Consider the following 16,482-nt stretch of genomic DNA (forward strand, 5'->3'; position numbering starts at 1 on the left):
GGGCTGAATGAAAGAGAGGATAATCTACACCTTAAGATTTCTAAAAAGATACTAGGAGCTGGGATCCAGTTGCTTATGGAAGGATTAGTCTTTTATATTCATCTGCTGACCCATTCAACAAAAATGCGTTGGCTAGGGAATTCCCTGGTGGTTCAGTGTTAGGACTCTGCACTTTCACTGCTAAGGGCCTGGGTTCAATCCCTGATCAGGGAACTAAAATCCCATAAGCTGTGCAGAATGGACACACACACACACACAAAAAAGAACCACCAAAAACTGTGTTGTATAGTGCCCATCCCGTGTGCCAGGCACAGGCATGCAGCAATACCAGGAGAGATACTGTCCCTGTTCTTATGGAATTCGCATTCTGGTAGGGGGGAAAGATAACAAACAAGTAGCCACACAAACAGATAATTCAGGCAGCAGTAAATGGCACGAAGAAAATAAGCAGGACACTGTGATGAAGTGTAATGAAAGACTGCTCCAATCGGGCACCAAGGAAGACCTCTGGGAGTCGATGACATGTGAGTTAAGATTTGAACAGGAAGGAGCCAACCTCTAAGAGCTGAGTGAAGAGCATCCCAGACAGAGAAAACATGTAGTGCAAAGGGCCTTAGGCTAATGTAAGCTTGTAGCGTCTGTAAAACAAACAAAAAAGACCAGTGTGGATGAAACAGTAAAAAAATAAATACAATAAGGAGTGGGGGAGCAGGGTGACCAAATGACATCAGAAAGCAAGGTAGAGACAGATCTGCCCAGGGAGGGTCTACGATAGGAATGAGCTGAATGTGGATTTTTGCAAACACGTGAGTCGGGTAGATGAGTTGCGGGTGGTGGGACTGTGGGTGTGTGCGTTGGGGAAGGGGACCTTCATCTTGTCTGCTCTGTGAAGCTGCTCTCATACGTGCCCTCTCTCCCCACAGCCTCCGGAAGGATGCACACCCAATGTTCCATAACCTCCAACCTGGCCCTTCTGATGCTGCTGGGCTCTGTCACAGCAGGCCCTTTCTCTCCACGGTCCAACGTGACACTCCCAGCCCCACGGCCCCCTCCCCAGCCGGGGGGCCGTACAGTGCAGCCAGAAGGGGGAGGCCCATCTTCTCGGCTCTACGAGCACACCGTGGAAGGAGGGGAGAAGCAGGTGGTGTTCACCCACCGCATTAACCTGCCCCCTTCAGCTGGCTGTGGCTGTCCCCCAGGCACTGAGCCCCCTGTCCCTGCTTCAGAGGTGCAGGCCCTGAGGGTCCGATTGGAGATCCTGGAGGAGCTGGTGAAGGGGCTCAAGGAACAGTGCACTGGGGGGTGTTGTCCTCCAGCTGCCCAGGCTGGCACAGGTGAGCCAATGATCACAGGAAGGAGCACAGAAAAGAAGGGAAGTGGATTAGGGTTGGGTGGGCATCACTAGAGGACCTTGGTGTGAATTAGGAAAAGGCACCCCGCCTCCCCTTTGCAGGAGATGAGTGCAGCCCAGGGCATGGCTCTGAGAGAGGAGCCATGTGACTAGATGTCAGCCCTCCCCAGAGAATGTTAGGGCCCTGGGTGATAAGTTGCAGCTGGAAACTAAGATGGCCTTAGGAAATGAGACTTCCCTGATGGAGAAGCTGACTCAGGGCAGCACTACACAGGCTCAGCCTCTCCTCCCTAGAGAGACTGAGATCCAACTCTCGCTCCTACTCCAGGCCAGACCGACATTCGAAGCCTCTGCAGTCTCCATGGCGTGTTTGACCTGAGCCGCTGCGCCTGCTCCTGCGAGCCAGGCTGGGGTGGGCCCACCTGCTCAGATCCCGCAGGTGCGGAGGGACTTCCCTCCTCGCCACCCTCCGCCCCCGGTTCCTGCCTGGATGACTGCAATGATCAGGGTCGCTGCGTCCGTGGTCGCTGCGTGTGCTTCCCTGGCTACACCGGGCCCAGCTGTAGCTGGCCCTCCTGCCCCGGGGACTGCCACGGCCGCGGGCGCTGCGTGCAGGGCGTGTGCGTGTGCCGCTCGGGCTTCTCCGGGGACGACTGCAGTGTGCGCTCCTGCCCTCGCGGCTGCAGCCAGAGGGGACGCTGCGAGGACGGGCGCTGCGTGTGCAATCCAGGCTACACTGGCGACGACTGTGGGGTGAGGAGCTGCCCCCGAGACTGTAGCCAGAGAGGACGCTGCGAGAATGGGCGCTGCGTGTGCAACCCCGGTTACACTGGCGACGACTGTGGTGTGAGGAGCTGTCCCCGAGGCTGCAGCCAGAAGGGGCGCTGCGAGGACGGGCGCTGCGTCTGTGACCCGGGCTACGCTGGCGACGACTGCGGCTCGCGGACCTGCCCGTGGGACTGTGGTGAGGGCGGGCGCTGTGTGGACGGCCGCTGCGTGTGCTGGCCCGGGTACGCGGGCGAGGACTGCAGCACGCGGACCTGTCCTCGCGACTGTCGGGGCCGAGGGCGTTGCGAGGATGGTGAATGCATCTGCGACCCAGGCTACAGCGGGGACGACTGCGGCGTGCGCAGCTGCCCGGGCGACTGCAACCAAAGGGGCCGCTGCGAGGACGGCCGCTGCGTGTGCTGGCCCGGGTACTCGGGGCCCGACTGCGGCGCGCGCGCCTGCCCGCGCGACTGTCGGGGCCGCGGGCGCTGCGAGAATGGCGTATGCGTGTGCCACGCGGGCTACAGTGGCGAGGACTGCGGCGTGCGCAGCTGTCCCGGGGACTGTCGCGGCCGGGGCCGCTGCGAGAGTGGCCGCTGCGTGTGTTGGCCCGGGTACACAGGCCGGGACTGCGGTACGCGCGCCTGCCCTGGCGACTGTCGCGGGCGCGGGCGCTGCGTAGACGGCCGCTGCGTGTGCAACCCGGGCTTCACAGGAGAGGACTGCGGGAGCCGTCGGTGTCCCGGGGACTGTCGCGGTCGCGGCCGCTGCGAAGATGGCGTGTGCTCGTGCGACGTCGGCTACGAGGGCGAAGACTGCGGCACGCGCAGCTGCCCCAAGGGTTGCCAAGGCCGCGGCCAGTGCCTGGAGGGGCGCTGCGTGTGCGACGACGGCTACGAGGGTGAGGACTGCGGCGTGAGACGCTGCCCGCGCGACTGCAACCAACGCGGCGTGTGCCAGGACGGTGTGTGCACCTGTTGGGAGGGCTTCGCGGGCGAGGACTGCGGCCTCCGTGTCTGTCCCTCCAACTGTAACCGGCGCGGCCGCTGCGAGAACGGGCGCTGCGTGTGCGACTCAGGCTACACAGGCCCCTCCTGCGCCACCCGTACCTGCCCGGCTGACTGTCGGGGCCGTGGTCGCTGTGTGCAGGGCGTGTGCGTGTGCCACGTGGGCTACAGCGGCGAGGACTGTGGACAGGAAGAGCCTCCTGCCAGCGCCTGCCCTGGGGGCTGCGGGCCGCGGGAACTGTGCCGCGCAGGCCAATGTGTCTGCGTCGAGGGCTTCCGGGGCCCCGACTGCGCCATCCAGACGTGCCCCGGGGACTGCCGCGGCCGGGGAGTGTGTCGCGAGGGCAGCTGCGTCTGCCAAGACGGCTATGCAGGAGAGGACTGCGGGGAAGGTGAGCAGACAGCCCGCCCCAGGGTGCTGGGGCCGGGTCTGGAAAACTGGAGCCCCATGGGAAAGCCTGAGTCTGAGGCGGAAGAGCCCTGGTACTTGGAGGCAGGGTGACGGGGGGTGGTCATATATTGGGGAGGGCGGTGGGGCAGTCAGAGGAGCCAGAGGGCCAGGGTCCACCAGGGCTGCAGAACCACAGCTGGGGGGGGGAGGTGCATGCCTGCAGGCAGGACCTGCTGTAAGATCTCTGATGAGCAGACCCAGGGGCTCTCTTCAGTATTTTTCAGGAGATTTTGGTTCCTAGAGATGGAGGGCAGTGAAGGAAACCCAAGGCCTGTTCAGGCCACTGCTGACTTTTCCCTGCCACCCCTCTCTCCCCCCAGAGAGGAGTGGGAACTTGGCTGGATGTGGCTCTTAATGTGACCCTGAGTAGGAAGAGTCTGTGGAGTGGGGGTAGCGGTGGGGAGCTGCCTTGGGCTAAGCAGCTTCTCATATCCCACTTTCCTGGGCAGAGGTGCCGGCCATTGAGGGCATGAGGATGCATCTGCTGGAGGAGACGACGGTTCGGACAGAGTGGACCCGGGCTCCCGGCAATGTGGATGCCTATGAAATCCAGTTCATCCCAACGGTGAGAGCCAAGCTCCAAGAGGGGGCTGAGTGAGTGGGGCTGGGGGTGGGGGTGCTCACCTCAAAAGGAGTTCCAGGTAATCAGTGGTTGAGTCCAGGTAGCTGATTCCTGAAGCTGTGCTAAAGACCTTCTCATTCTGCCTACGTTGGGTGCAGAAGGCCTTTGCATCATTGGCCCACTGCCACTGGAACTCCTCTGGTGACCTTGAGCTCAGTACTTCCTAAGGCTGCCTGCTGACTCCATTTTTGCTCATCACTGAAGTCACTTCTTTCTGTTGTTGCTGAATCCAAAGTTGCCCCATTCATATATCCATTCAGTGGCCCCAGCTGGGCCTTCACCAGCATTGGAATGTGTTTTTTCCTTTCCCTTCGTCTTACACCACGGACTTTCAGATATTTGGAGACATCAGCCATCACATTGGGCTTGCCTGGTGGCTCAGTGGTAAAGAAAATGCCTCCCAGTGCAAGAGATGCGGGTTTCATCTCTGGGTCAGGAAGATCCCTTGGGGAAGGGCATGGCAACCCACTCCAGAATTCTTGCTTGGAAAATTCCATGGACAGAAGAGCCTGGAGGGCTACAGTCCATGAGGTCGCAAAGAGTTGGACACCACTGAAGCAAATGAACATGCCATCACATCACCATTCATTCCCTCCAGGTCAAACCCACTGATTTCTTCTCCCCATTTCTTTGAGGTTTTGTTCTCTGAATCCTTCACTTCTTGGTTTTCTTCCTCTAATGCCTCCTGCTTTTTGTATATGCCTCTTCCCCCCAGTTACAGGGGCAGAAAGGAGTCCAGTCACTCACCTGGCTGACTCTGGATACCCTGCTATTTTTCTCAGAGTTGACATATATGAACTTGTGATCACACAAACTGTTAGTTATTTTGATCACATTTGATTTTTAAAGTAACTTTTTATTATAAAAGTCATATAGGCTCAGTGTAGAGACTTTAGAAGATATAAACAAGGAAAAAAGAAAGAAGGAAGGAAAAAAGAAGACATTCAACTACATACCCCCCTTTTAAACCTAAATATAAGCCTTTGCATTTGGCTCTGTTCAGTGTTATCATTTTTTGGTTTGGGCCAAGCTGTCTAGGCTGTTGCAATAATTTGAGTCTGTGAACTAGTTCCCTAGCCTCCATGTCATCAGTGCATTGCAAAGCCTCCTTTCTCTATCTCCTTCCAACTCACTCTTAAAATATTTGGGGGCACCCTAAGGACAAAGTTTGTGGCCTCTCATTAGAGATCTCCCTTTATGCAGATTGGATTTTTATGATGTGTTTGGTCTCCTAGTTGCAAATCATCTGACATTTCTCCCATTCAAATATGTTTTCCTGCATCATTCCACAAATGCCATAGGTGGGTAGGCCATGTTACTCTAATCTCTACCCAGTCAGGACTCTGGAAAAATAAATAATAAGTTCCAGGGCTTAAACTTAGGAAGCCTCTAGGACAGAAGGGATAGCTCTGAGGTGCTGGCTGTCATCCCCACCCCAACTGGCCTAGTCATTCTAAGTCTCCTTATCAATATTATCACCTCAAACCCAGGCCCCTATCATGTTTTATCTCTCCTTACCCTCTGGTAGAAGCAGAGGCAGAAATCCCTACTTTGCTGCACAACCAAGGGAGCCTGGATTTTTTTCTTCCATTAAAATTTTTTTTTTCAGTTATAAAAATAATTTAATCACGAGACAAGAATTTGGCGACTAGGGAAAAAAACAAATAATTCTTGGCTGTTTCACACTGAAACAAGTACTGTTAACATTTTAAAGTGTTTCTCCCACTCTCTTCTGCAAGTGTATTATTTACATAGCTCCAATCTTGAGAGGGAAGGACTTTTAAGAGGAATTTTCCTAAGAAACTTTAGGGAAAGAATTGAAATAAACATTTGAGCTAGAAGGAGCTTAAAGGGCAACAGCATCTCCTGCTCTTAGTAAATATGACCTCATTCTTGGTGTTCTCCAGAGGCGCAGTCTCCCAGGAGGAGCCCTGGGCTTTCTCCCTCTTCGTGGGGCCAGGGGGGATCGAACTAGCCTGTGTCCAGCTTGGCCATGCTCTCAGCTCATCCGCTTTGCGCTGGGTATGGGCCTCCATCACATTCTAGGTTCTCCCTGAGCCTGAGTGTGGAAAATGCTCCCGTAAAATTGGTCCCCAGACACCTCCCTTGGACTCCACACCAGCCTGTGCCGCTGGCCCTCTGACTATGTTTTTTACGCTTTTTTGTGGCTGGCCCCTGGGATCGTGCCTCTTGCCTTTGGCCAGCACTCTATCCATTTCTGTTGGCACAGAGTGCATTCAGTAGCTGGCTATCCCTCTGGCCACTGCCATCTTCCTAGAAGCCTCTCTCTCTACCTTATCCTCTCCCCTTTTCCAGAAACACTTGTCTCTCAAAGCTCAAACTCTGCTGTTCCTGGCCAAGGGACACACCTAGTTATTGGAATGATTTTCAGAACACAGAAGAGGAACATTCCTCTTCTCCCTGCATACGTGGCACGGCTACGCTCAGTGGTTCTCGAAGTGTGCTCCCTGGACCTGCAGCATTAGCATCAGCTGGAGCATTAGCCATGCAAACTGTCAGACTCTGCCCCCCCAATCTGCTGAATGAGAAGCTCTAGGGGAAGAGCCCAGTAACCTGCATCATAACATACCCCCAGGTGATTCTCATGAACCCCAAGTCCAAGGACCACTGCTCTTTTGTCCAAGGAATGCTGCTGTTTTGCAAAAGGCAAGGTCTTCTGTGAATGTGAAACAAAGCTTGAAGAAACTGAGGGAGGTGAACCCCCAAACAGAAAGACATGCAGGTGTTTCTGGTTTGGATGTTTTCCACAGACTGAAAACTGGGGCTATGTCACATTTTCAATGGGACATAGGACCTTGCAGCCTCAGAAAAGTTTGTGTTCGGGTCTGGTCTGAAAAATAGGATGAGAGTGTGGTGAGCTCCAGGGGCCAGCCAAGGTGGAGCCCTCCACCTGGGGCCATGAGGTTAATATCGAGAATTGAGTTAGAAACTTGCCAAGGACATCAGTGAAACAGCCAAACCATCACGAAGGGGCCAAATCAGCTGCCAGCCTCTGGTTAGAGAGCCAGCCTCAGACCAGACAGATGGTGCTGAGAGATGTGGGTTAGACTGGCAGTAGGACTTCTCAGGGGATTGTTCCCAGATAGATCTGAAAGTGTCTAAACGGTTCATGTAGGTGACCTGAAGAGAGAAGGTGAACTCTGGGGATGGACTTGTCTCCCTGGAAAGACCAGACATCATCAGGAAGCACTCAAGGGGTGTGTGTGTATGTGTTGGTGGTGGTGGGTTAGGAGTAAGGGGAGAGAGAGAGAGAAGGTTTGGGGAAGGATAAAGCCCTCATAGGTCTTGAGTAGACGCCCATCCAAGGCCTCCCAGGCTGGGGTATTCTAGGGCAGTGAGTAAGAAAGGGATGAAGATCCTGCGTGCCCAGAAAACCTTTTCAGCCAAGAAAACTCTAACAAAGCTTCACTTCATCCTCAACCCAGAAGTCTCTACGTGGCCTTTCATCTGGTTTTATACTTTGGTATTTACTGTGTTGATTTCCCTGCAGTTCTCTTGGTTTAGGAGAGTACCTTTTGAAATTTCCAATCCTACTTGGCTGAATGGGGGTGTCCCCATCACAGCCAACATAGCAAAGCAGAACAGAGCGTCCTTATTAGCTGTTCTAGCTAGACGGCCCAGCGAAATGCTGCGCTGTTCCCAGATGTCCATTCCTCCCGTTTCCCCAGAGGCTGGCACTCCAGGAGACCCTGCCTGGAGCAGGGGCTGGCAGATTTTCTGTAGGGTCGCTGCAAATAACCATAACACTTTACATGTATACTTGAAGGGGGGTTGTTCTCTCACAGGCGTGGACTACACATAGAGATTTGGGTTAAGGATCTAATAAAACGTAAAATGTGGCCACACATTTAGCTACTAGAGCATGAGCTCTCTGAGGACAGGGACCACGTCTCTTATTTTTATGTCTCCAGGGCCCAGAATGATGCCAGGTACAAATTCAGGAAACGTATCTGTGGAACAAGGTGGGCCTTGCTTTTGAGGGGCCTACAACCCTGCTGAAAAGACAAGGAAAATACCTAAAAGGAAATGTCACGATGTGGGTCACACCCAAGTTACACAGCCAGGGGCAGGTGTCTAGGGGAAGGCTCAGGCTAGGGCAGCTGCCTCAAGGAGGAAGTGAGACTTGAAGTGGTATCCCTCATCTGCTTCACCTGTTATGACAGGAACAGGTTTATGAGAAGCCTCCTCGTGCCCAGAGGGTCAGGATTGCCAGGGAAAAGCCAGAAGGAGAGTCCTGGCATGTCAGGTAGAATTCTGGCAGACAGCTGATGAACAGGCTCAAAAGGTAGTGCCCAGGGACTTCCCTGGTCGTCCAGTGATTAAGAATCTGCCTTCCAATGCAGGGGACTTGGGTTCAATCCCTGGTCAGGGAACTAAGATCCCACATGCCTCAAGGCTAGGTCCTCATTCCACAACTAAGAGCCAAAGCAGTCAAATAAGTAAATAAATATTTTTTTAAAAAGGTAGTCTCCATACAAGGGGACTCTGAGGTCACACTGCCTGGGTTTAAATCCCTGCCTCCTTGGGCAAGTCACTTAATCCTTTTGTACATCAGTTTCCTCATGTGTCCAATGGGAATAATCTGACCTACCTCATTAGATTCTTAAGAGAATTAAGTGAGTTCACATATGTAAATTGCCTTGAACGGGAGCTGGCATGGAGTAGGTGTTCTAGATGTGTTTGCTGATACCACCCATGCTCCCCAGCTGTACAGGGCCAAGTTCTACACAATCTCATGCTGACCCTGCCTAGACCTTGGAGAAACAAGGGATCAGGGGCATTGAGCAGCAGGGGTGAGAGTGGCAGCCCTGATCCACCCAGTACTTTCTCTCTTGCAGACAGAGGGGGCGAGCCCCCCATTCACAGCACGGGTGCCCAGCTCTGCCTCAGCCTATGACCAGAGAGGATTAGCCCCTGGTCAGGAGTACCAGGTCACTGTCCGTGCCCTTCGAGGGACTAGCTGGGGCCCTCCTGCCTCCAAGACCATCACCACCAGTGAGAGCTGGGGCTGTTGGGGGGGGGTGGTCATGGGTGGAGAATGGATTTGAGAAGGGGGGGCTGGGATATGTCCTCCAGGAGGGCAGAGGGGAGGGACTGGCTGGGGGCAAGGCTCTTAGCAGGGCAGCTGGTGACCAAAGAACGAGACTCCCACCTGATCCCTCCTCTCTCTGACCTGGCTAGTGATTGATGGCCCCCAGGACCTCCGCGTGGTGGCTGTGACACCAACCACACTGGAGCTCAACTGGCTGCGCCCCCAGGCTGAGGTGGACCGGTTTGTGGTGTCCTACGTCAGTGCTGGCAACCAGAGGGTGCGGCTGGAAGTGCCCCCTGAGGCAGACGGGACGCTGCTGACCGGCCTGATGCCAGGCGTAGAATACGTGGTGACCGTCACTGCCGAGCGGGGCCAGGCAGTAAGCTACCCAGCTTCCATCAGGGCCAACACAGGTACTGCTGGCCAAGGGTTGGGGAAGTTTCTGAGCCTAGGAGCCACTTCCTTGGGAAGCCATGTGTCGGGCTCACGGTCTCCTCTGAATGCACTGCACAGGGTGTGTGGCAATCCCAAAGCCCCTATTGGGGGCCCTGCTCTGTACCAGGGGCTCTGAAGAGAGGGAGTTCACAGGTGCTTGGAGCCCTGTAGGAAGGCGGTGGGTTGGAGTTTGGGAAGAGTGGCCTCATGGAGAGAAGCAGTAAATAAAAGATGCTGTCCGGTCCAACTAGATAGGAGTTGTTCTGATCTGAACTTGGGCACAGGGACCTCCCTGTGCTCCATCTCAGTGGTCAGGTCTCCTGGCACTGGAGCTGGGGAGATTAGAGATCAAGGTGCCTGTTGACTTTAGGATCGGGGTTTGGGGGAGTTAGGTCTCAGCAGTAATTTTCCACTAACCCTTCAAGTCTCTTAACAGATGCCTGGATCTTTCTTTCCCTTTCCTGTGACAGAGGGACACCCACCTCGCTGTCGCTCGCGCGTTCTCTCCTCCCATACCCCTTTCTCTCCTTCAGACACAGGGCCCCACCCGCTCGTTTCTTCTTTCTAGGGCACCAACAGTGGCGGGCTTGGCGGGAGAAGCGGGAGGGCGTCCGGGGGCACTAACTTCTCTCGGTTCTCTTTGCAGGTGGGGCTGGGGCCCAGGGAAGAGGCCTCAGGCTCGGGTGGGAGGGACGCGGGCGGGGCTGCCGTGGGGGGAGTGCAGGGGTTGGTGGTGGGGGGTGCTGCCACTGACCGGCTCTCTCCTCCCCCTCTTTCCGCCCCGGCAGCACCAGGCCACTACAGTTACCCGGAGGCGCACCCCCCAGCCCCGCCCCCCAAACCCCGGCCCCGGCCGGCCCCAGTCCCGCGGCCCCCGCGGCCCGCGCGCCCGGCGCCGCCCCCTCGGCCCTCGCGGCCCGCGGAGCAAGGGGAGGCGGAGTCTCCGCCGCGGCCGAGCCCGCCCCAGCCCCCTCGGCGGGCGTGGGGCAACCTGACGGTCGAGCTGGGCCGCTTCCGCGGCACGGTGCAGGACCTGGAGCGTCACCTGCGGGCTCACGGCTACCCACTGCGAGCCAACCAGACCTACACGTCGGTGGCGCACCACATCCACGAATACTTGCAGCGGCGTCGCTCCCCTGCACCCCCGCCCGGTCGCCCCCACCCCACCGCCAGCCCCGACTCGGGCACCTGGAAGCGGGACTCCAACCAGGGCATCTACGGCCTTTCGCCCGAAGGCGTCGACCGGGTGGCGGCGCCCCGCCACCCCAAACCCGAGGTGCTGGGCACTTCCGCCGACGGCGCGCTCCTCGTGTCGCTCGACGGGCTCCGCGGCCACTTCGAGCGCGTAGTGCTGCGCTGGCGGCCGCAACCGCCCGCGGAGGGGCCCGCCGGGGAGCTGACCGTGCCGGGCACCGCGCGCACCGTCAGCCTGCCCGATCTCAAGCCCAGCACCACCTACCACGTGGAGGTCCACGGGGTGCGGGCAGGGCAGACCTCCAAGTCCTACGCCTTCATCACCACCACAGGTAGCGTGGGTGGGGCCGCGCGACCCCCCACCCCCTGCCCAGTCTCACCCGCCGTCGGAGTCTCTGAGTGCCTCCCACTGCCTCACTGCTCAGGCTGCCAGTCCCGCACCTGTCCCCTTCTGCCTTCCAGCCCTCCCTGGTTCAGGTTCCGGGGGATTCCCACTCCTTCCTGTGTCCCTGGAAACCCCCTCCACCCTCAGGGTCCTGGTGGATACCCAAAGCCAAGGAGACTTGGTCTTTGGAATCGTCTGATTTTCACTTGGGTTCCTAGGACACTTCTGCCAGGAATCCTGTTCTAGGCAATAGAAGGGTCATTTGATGGGAGGGACAGTGTCTGCAAAGATTCTCCGGAGCAGTTTGGGTGGGGTAGGGAGTGAAACCAGTGGTTTCCCACTCTGACTCACTGTGGTGAGGGTAACTGACAACTGTGGTCAGTGGTTACTATTTTCCACACTTTGGCCTTAACCTCAAAGGGACGCATCAGAACTGCTTGGGGGTGGCCTTGAAACCGTTAGGCAGCATGGGTAGGTGAGAGGTGAAGCCACTGCTTCTTGGGCTGCCTTTGCAGACCTCCTGGCTCAGTTCACACTTGTCTCTCCCACAGGAACGACGTCCTGGCTCTGGGAGGGGGTGCCCTGTGGCTGTCGGTGGGGAGGGGTTATGAACCTCTTCTTCCCCCATAGGGCCCAGATGTCACCGGAGCTGGATGTCCACTCCTCTCTCTCTTCTGACTGCCCACTGTCTCTTGAGTCTTCCTTCCCTAACACCACCGTCTTCTCCTTTCTTCCAGGCTTCTCACTGCAGCACTAATGGAAGCCAGGACCACCACCCAGTGGGGAGGGTTTCCCATGGGGAGGGAGCTAGGAGCCTTGTGGGAGGAGGGATGGCAGACTTAGTTCTTCTATTTACAACCTGCAGGCCCGTCTGTGCAGGGCTATAGTGGATGTTTGGGACGATGAGGTGACCCAGGGGGTGATCCAGGAGCAGCAAAGGGAAAGTCTGAAGACTCTTAGAGGCCAGAGAGCAGAACCTGGGGACTGGGGTCTCCTTTCTGGCTCTCATACTCGACTCTCCTGTTTTTCTCACCCTGCCTCTTCCCAGGGCCCTCCCCCTCAGGCCTCTTGGGGGCCACTGATGAGCCTCCTCCCTCAGGCCCTTCAACGACTCAAGGGGCTCAGGCCCCTGTCCTGCAGCAGCGCCCCCAGGAGTTGGCCGAGTTGAGGGTGCTGGGCAAAGACAAGACAGGGCGCCTCCGAGTGGCCTGGACCGCCCAGCCTGACACCTTTACCCACTTCCAGCTGCGCCTATGGGTGCCCGAAGGGCCAGGGGCCCATGAGGAGCTACTGCCAGGGGATGTCCGTCAGGCTCTGGTGCCCTCACCCCCTCCTGAATCCCCCTACGAGCTGTCACTTCGTGGGATCCCTCCCGGCGGCGAGCCCTCTGCCCCTCTCATCTACCAAGGCATTATGGGTACATCCTGGACTCTGCTCAAGTCCAGTGTACTAAGGCTGGTGGAGGGGCCGGGCCATTAGGACTTCAGAGGTGGGGTGAAGACTGAAAGGCAGGGCTGGTGTTTGGGTCGAGATGGTAGGAGAAACAAGGAGAGAAAAGGAGTTGAGGGCTCAGAGGCAAGAGGGGTGGGGAAGGTCTTAGCACAACAAAAGGGTGGATCAGAGAGGGCAGTCCTTCCAGATAAGTAGATGAGAGGAGAAAAGTCAAAGCATGGGACAAAGATTCAGGGAGAGAGACTGTGTCCCTGGCTCTCCACTTGCAGCTTTCTTTATGTAGAAGTATCCCTCCCCCACTTCCTGGTCAGTCCTCTGCCATTCTTCGCCCCCTGCGTCTCTCAGAGTGGGTGTGGGAAGGCCTCTGGCCCCGAGGATACTTATCCTCAGCCCCCTCCTCCCTTTCGCTTCTCTCAAGCCCCTGCCATCCCCTCACTGGACAGACTAGGACACCTTGTCCTCCTACCCTGCAAGCCCAGTCTGCAGCACCCCACGGTCCCATCAGCCAATTCCCGCTAGGGGTGGAGGTTCCCTGGGGAGGGCGCCCAACGGCCATCGGGACTTCAGAGATGGGTGAGGTTTGTGGAACCCAGGCAGGAGCCTGGGGCTCCTGGCATTCACAGTTTCTCCTGGTCCCCCTTTATGGGACTTGGGTAGCCAGCTCTCCCTGCAACTCCAGATCAAGCTCACAGCCAGGGAGAGGGTGGCAAGGGAAAGAGACGTTCAGGTGGACTAAGGCATCTCCAGGCTTCTCTGAAGCAGCAATGGTTCTGAACTCTTAGGAAGAACCTCGGGGGACCCGAAACTCCCTCAGAGTGTTGGTGTGTAGAGGGCCTGGGACCTTTGTGAGTGGGGAGGAAGTTATCACAGGGAAGAGCTGAAGCTCTCACTCAAGAGCAGACATTGGGGAGAAATGCCCCGCTTCTTAGAAAGGCTGGTCCCAGAGAACTGAGGGCAGGGAATGGAGGCATCAAAGGCGGGAGCCATCCAGCATGGAGGGAGCCAGTGGGCAGAGGAGAGGGATGGAGAGCAGGGACAAGACAGTGCTTGAGCCCACGTGCTTTGTTTTTGCTCCTTCCCCCCCACTCCAGACAGGGATGGGGAGAAACCTGGGAAGCCCTTGGCCCCACCTCGCCTGGGCAAGCTGACAGTGACGGACGTGACCTCCGACTCCCTGCTTCTGCACTGGACAGTCCCTGAGGGCGAGTTCGATTCCTTCGTGATCCAGTACAAAGACAGGGACAGGCCCCAGGTGGTGCCTGTAGAGGGGCCCCAGCGCTCAGCCCTCATCTCCAACCTGGACGTCGGCCGCAAGTACAAATTTGTCCTGTATGGGCTCGTGGGCAAGAAGAGGCATGGCCCCCTCGTTGCTGAAGCCAAGATCTGTGAGTGACAGCGGTCACCCAGGCCCCTGCCCCTGCCCACTGCACAGTCCTGATGGAGGTCTCCCCAGTGTTTTGGGAACTCCCGGAAGTCTTCCTGGAGGCGGTGGTGCCTGAGCTGAATCCTAAAGGGAAAATTGTGGTGGGTCAGGCAGGGAGGTTGAGGAGGGCAGTGCCAACAGAGGGAGCTGTGGAGAGTGAGGCAGGAGTGAGAGTGGCCCTGTAAGAGAGTCCAAGTCTCTCCTCCGGATAGCAACGCAGGGCGCCTGGGGGCTGAGGACACTGATCTCACTGGTCTGCAGTGTCTGAGTGAGTCACTTAGGCTTCAGTTGAGGACCCTAGGGGACCTCCGAAGGGCTTTAAGTGAGAGAGTGACCCGATTCAATATTCATCTTACAAATAGCTCTGAGGCTGCTGCAGAGGACAGCTGGAGAAGTGAGTTAGGAACCGGCAAGTGAGGATGCTGGCCTGGCGGGGATGGTGGCAGTGAGGCTGGGGATGGGTGGGGTGAAGGAGAGGGAGAAGGCCCAGGCACCACACGCTTCTGGATCTGGCAGTCCAGTTCCCTGAGGCAAGGAACAGCGGATATGAGGAACGGTGCAACAGTACAGCAACACTTAGTCCAACATCTTTCGAGCATTTGTTAAGTGTCAGATGTGTTCAAGATGTTCTAAGTGAATGATCACACTTAATCCTTACAAGCAGCCCTGTGAGGCATGCTCATTTCACAGATGAGGAGAAGGGCGACACAGAGAGGGCAAGGCCACTCGGGCAGAAAGTAAGGGGGCCATAGCGCTCTCCCGCTGCCCTCCTGGGACTGGAGAGCAGAGAAAAGTCCTGAGGACGGAGCATGGATGTCCCAGTGGGCAGAAGCCAGGGCGGGGAGGCAGGGAGAAGAGACATGGCCCCTGGGACCCTGGAGGTGGCCATCACCCGTGGCATGAACAGAGGATCGGGAGTCTGCAGGGCAGCCTGAGGGGTGAACTGGGGAGAGGAATGCCAAAGTGAAGGGCGTGGTCAGACATGTCAGATTCCGTAAGAGTGACTCAGGGCTACAGAGTGTCCACAGGACTTAGCAACGGCGAGGTCACCACTGACCCTGGTGGAAGCTGCTGGTGGAGGGTGGGGCTGGGTTGGGAGGGCGATGAAGGTGAGGACATGAGTGTAAGCATCTCTCTCTGGAATCTGTGATGGAGTGGAGAGCAAAGAGAGAGGGTGGAGGCTGGAGGGCAACGCAGCCGAGTGGAGGAGTTTGCGTAAATACTGAGGGCACAGCCGATGGGGTGAGAGTGGGAGTGGATAAAGTGGGGTCCAGAGCACAGTTGTGGGGGGCTCTCCCACATGAAAATGCTCCAAGGACTAAGCGTCCCTCTCTTGGAGAGGAAATCAGCTAGTCATTAGGTCTGGAAGCAATGGAGGCTGTCCTGGAAGACTTCCCTGGCTGTGGAGAAGTAGAAGGGGCTCACTGGGCTTCCTTCTTCTCTCTGAAGCCCCTCTCTAGGCTGCGGAATAAGTGAGGGCCGCACTAGTCTGTACAGTGGGCTTCCTTGGTGGCTCACCGGTAAAGAATCTCCTTGCCAATGCAGGAGGTTCAGGTTCAGTTCCTGGGTTGGGAAGATCTCCTGAAGGAGGGCATGGCAACCCACTCCAGTATTCTTGCCTGGAGAATTCCATGGACAGAGGAGCCTGGCGGGCTACAATCCATGGGGTGGCAAAGAGTCAGACATGACTTAGCAACTAAGCAACAGTTAAAACCTACTTTCATGCCACGTCAAATGAGCCGCCTGTTCTTTTAGGTGGGCATAACCCCTCGCCAGGGTGCACAGCTTGGCAAGTAGAGTTCTGGCTGGATTTCAGCCCCTCGCTGCTGCCTTCACCATGCACCTTTGTGCAGTGAACAGCCTGCACAGTCTCACACAGCATTCCCAGGGAGGAGATGGATTTCTTCTTCTCTTTTGACCCGTGTCCCTCCCTTCTCTCCCACCTCCTCTTCCTAGTGTCTCAGACTGATTCCAGCCCAGTGACTCCGCCCCGCCTGGGGAAGCTGTGGGTGACTGATCCCACCCCAGACTCACTGCACCTCTTCTGGACTGTCCCTGAGGGCCAGTTTGACTCCTTCGTGGTCCAGTACAGGGACAGGGACGGACGGCCCCAGGTGGTGCCCGTGGAAGGGCCCGAGCGCTCGGTCATTATCTCCCCGCTGGACCCTGATCACAAGTACAGATTCACTCTGTTTGGGATTGCCAACAAGAAGCGGCACGGCCCCCTCACGGCCGATGGCACCACCGGTGAGTGGCAGCCTCCTAAGCCCCCAGCCTTATGGGGGGCTGACCCCTAAGGCTGACTGCTCCCAGCCTTCCACATGCCTGCCCTCAACCAGGA

At 57.0% G+C, this 16,482-nt stretch overlaps 1 protein-coding gene across 1 annotated transcript in view; it reads left to right on the forward strand.

The window, feature by feature from the left end:
- Positions 1-16,482, forward strand: part of TNXB (tenascin XB) — a 55,986-nt gene that overhangs the window by 7,064 nt on the left and 32,440 nt on the right. Inside the window, exons 2-10 of the mRNA XM_081522404.1 lie at positions 924-1,334; positions 1,680-3,518; positions 4,027-4,142; positions 9,059-9,215; positions 9,402-9,665; positions 10,476-11,213; positions 12,315-12,683; positions 13,810-14,103; positions 16,098-16,388. Of these exons, the coding sequence (XP_081378530.1) occupies positions 935-1,334; positions 1,680-3,518; positions 4,027-4,142; positions 9,059-9,215; positions 9,402-9,665; positions 10,476-11,213; positions 12,315-12,683; positions 13,810-14,103; positions 16,098-16,388 (4,468 nt within the window). The 5' untranslated portion in view covers positions 924-934. The remainder of the gene's footprint in view (positions 1-923; positions 1,335-1,679; positions 3,519-4,026; positions 4,143-9,058; positions 9,216-9,401; positions 9,666-10,475; positions 11,214-12,314; positions 12,684-13,809; positions 14,104-16,097; positions 16,389-16,482) is intronic.

The sequence above is a fragment of the Giraffa tippelskirchi genome, chromosome 8 (assembly GCF_054371585.1).
Source record: "Giraffa tippelskirchi isolate mGirTip1 chromosome 8, T2T-mGirTip1v1.2.pri, whole genome shotgun sequence".
Classification (NCBI taxonomy): domain Eukaryota; kingdom Metazoa; phylum Chordata; class Mammalia; order Artiodactyla; family Giraffidae; genus Giraffa; species Giraffa tippelskirchi.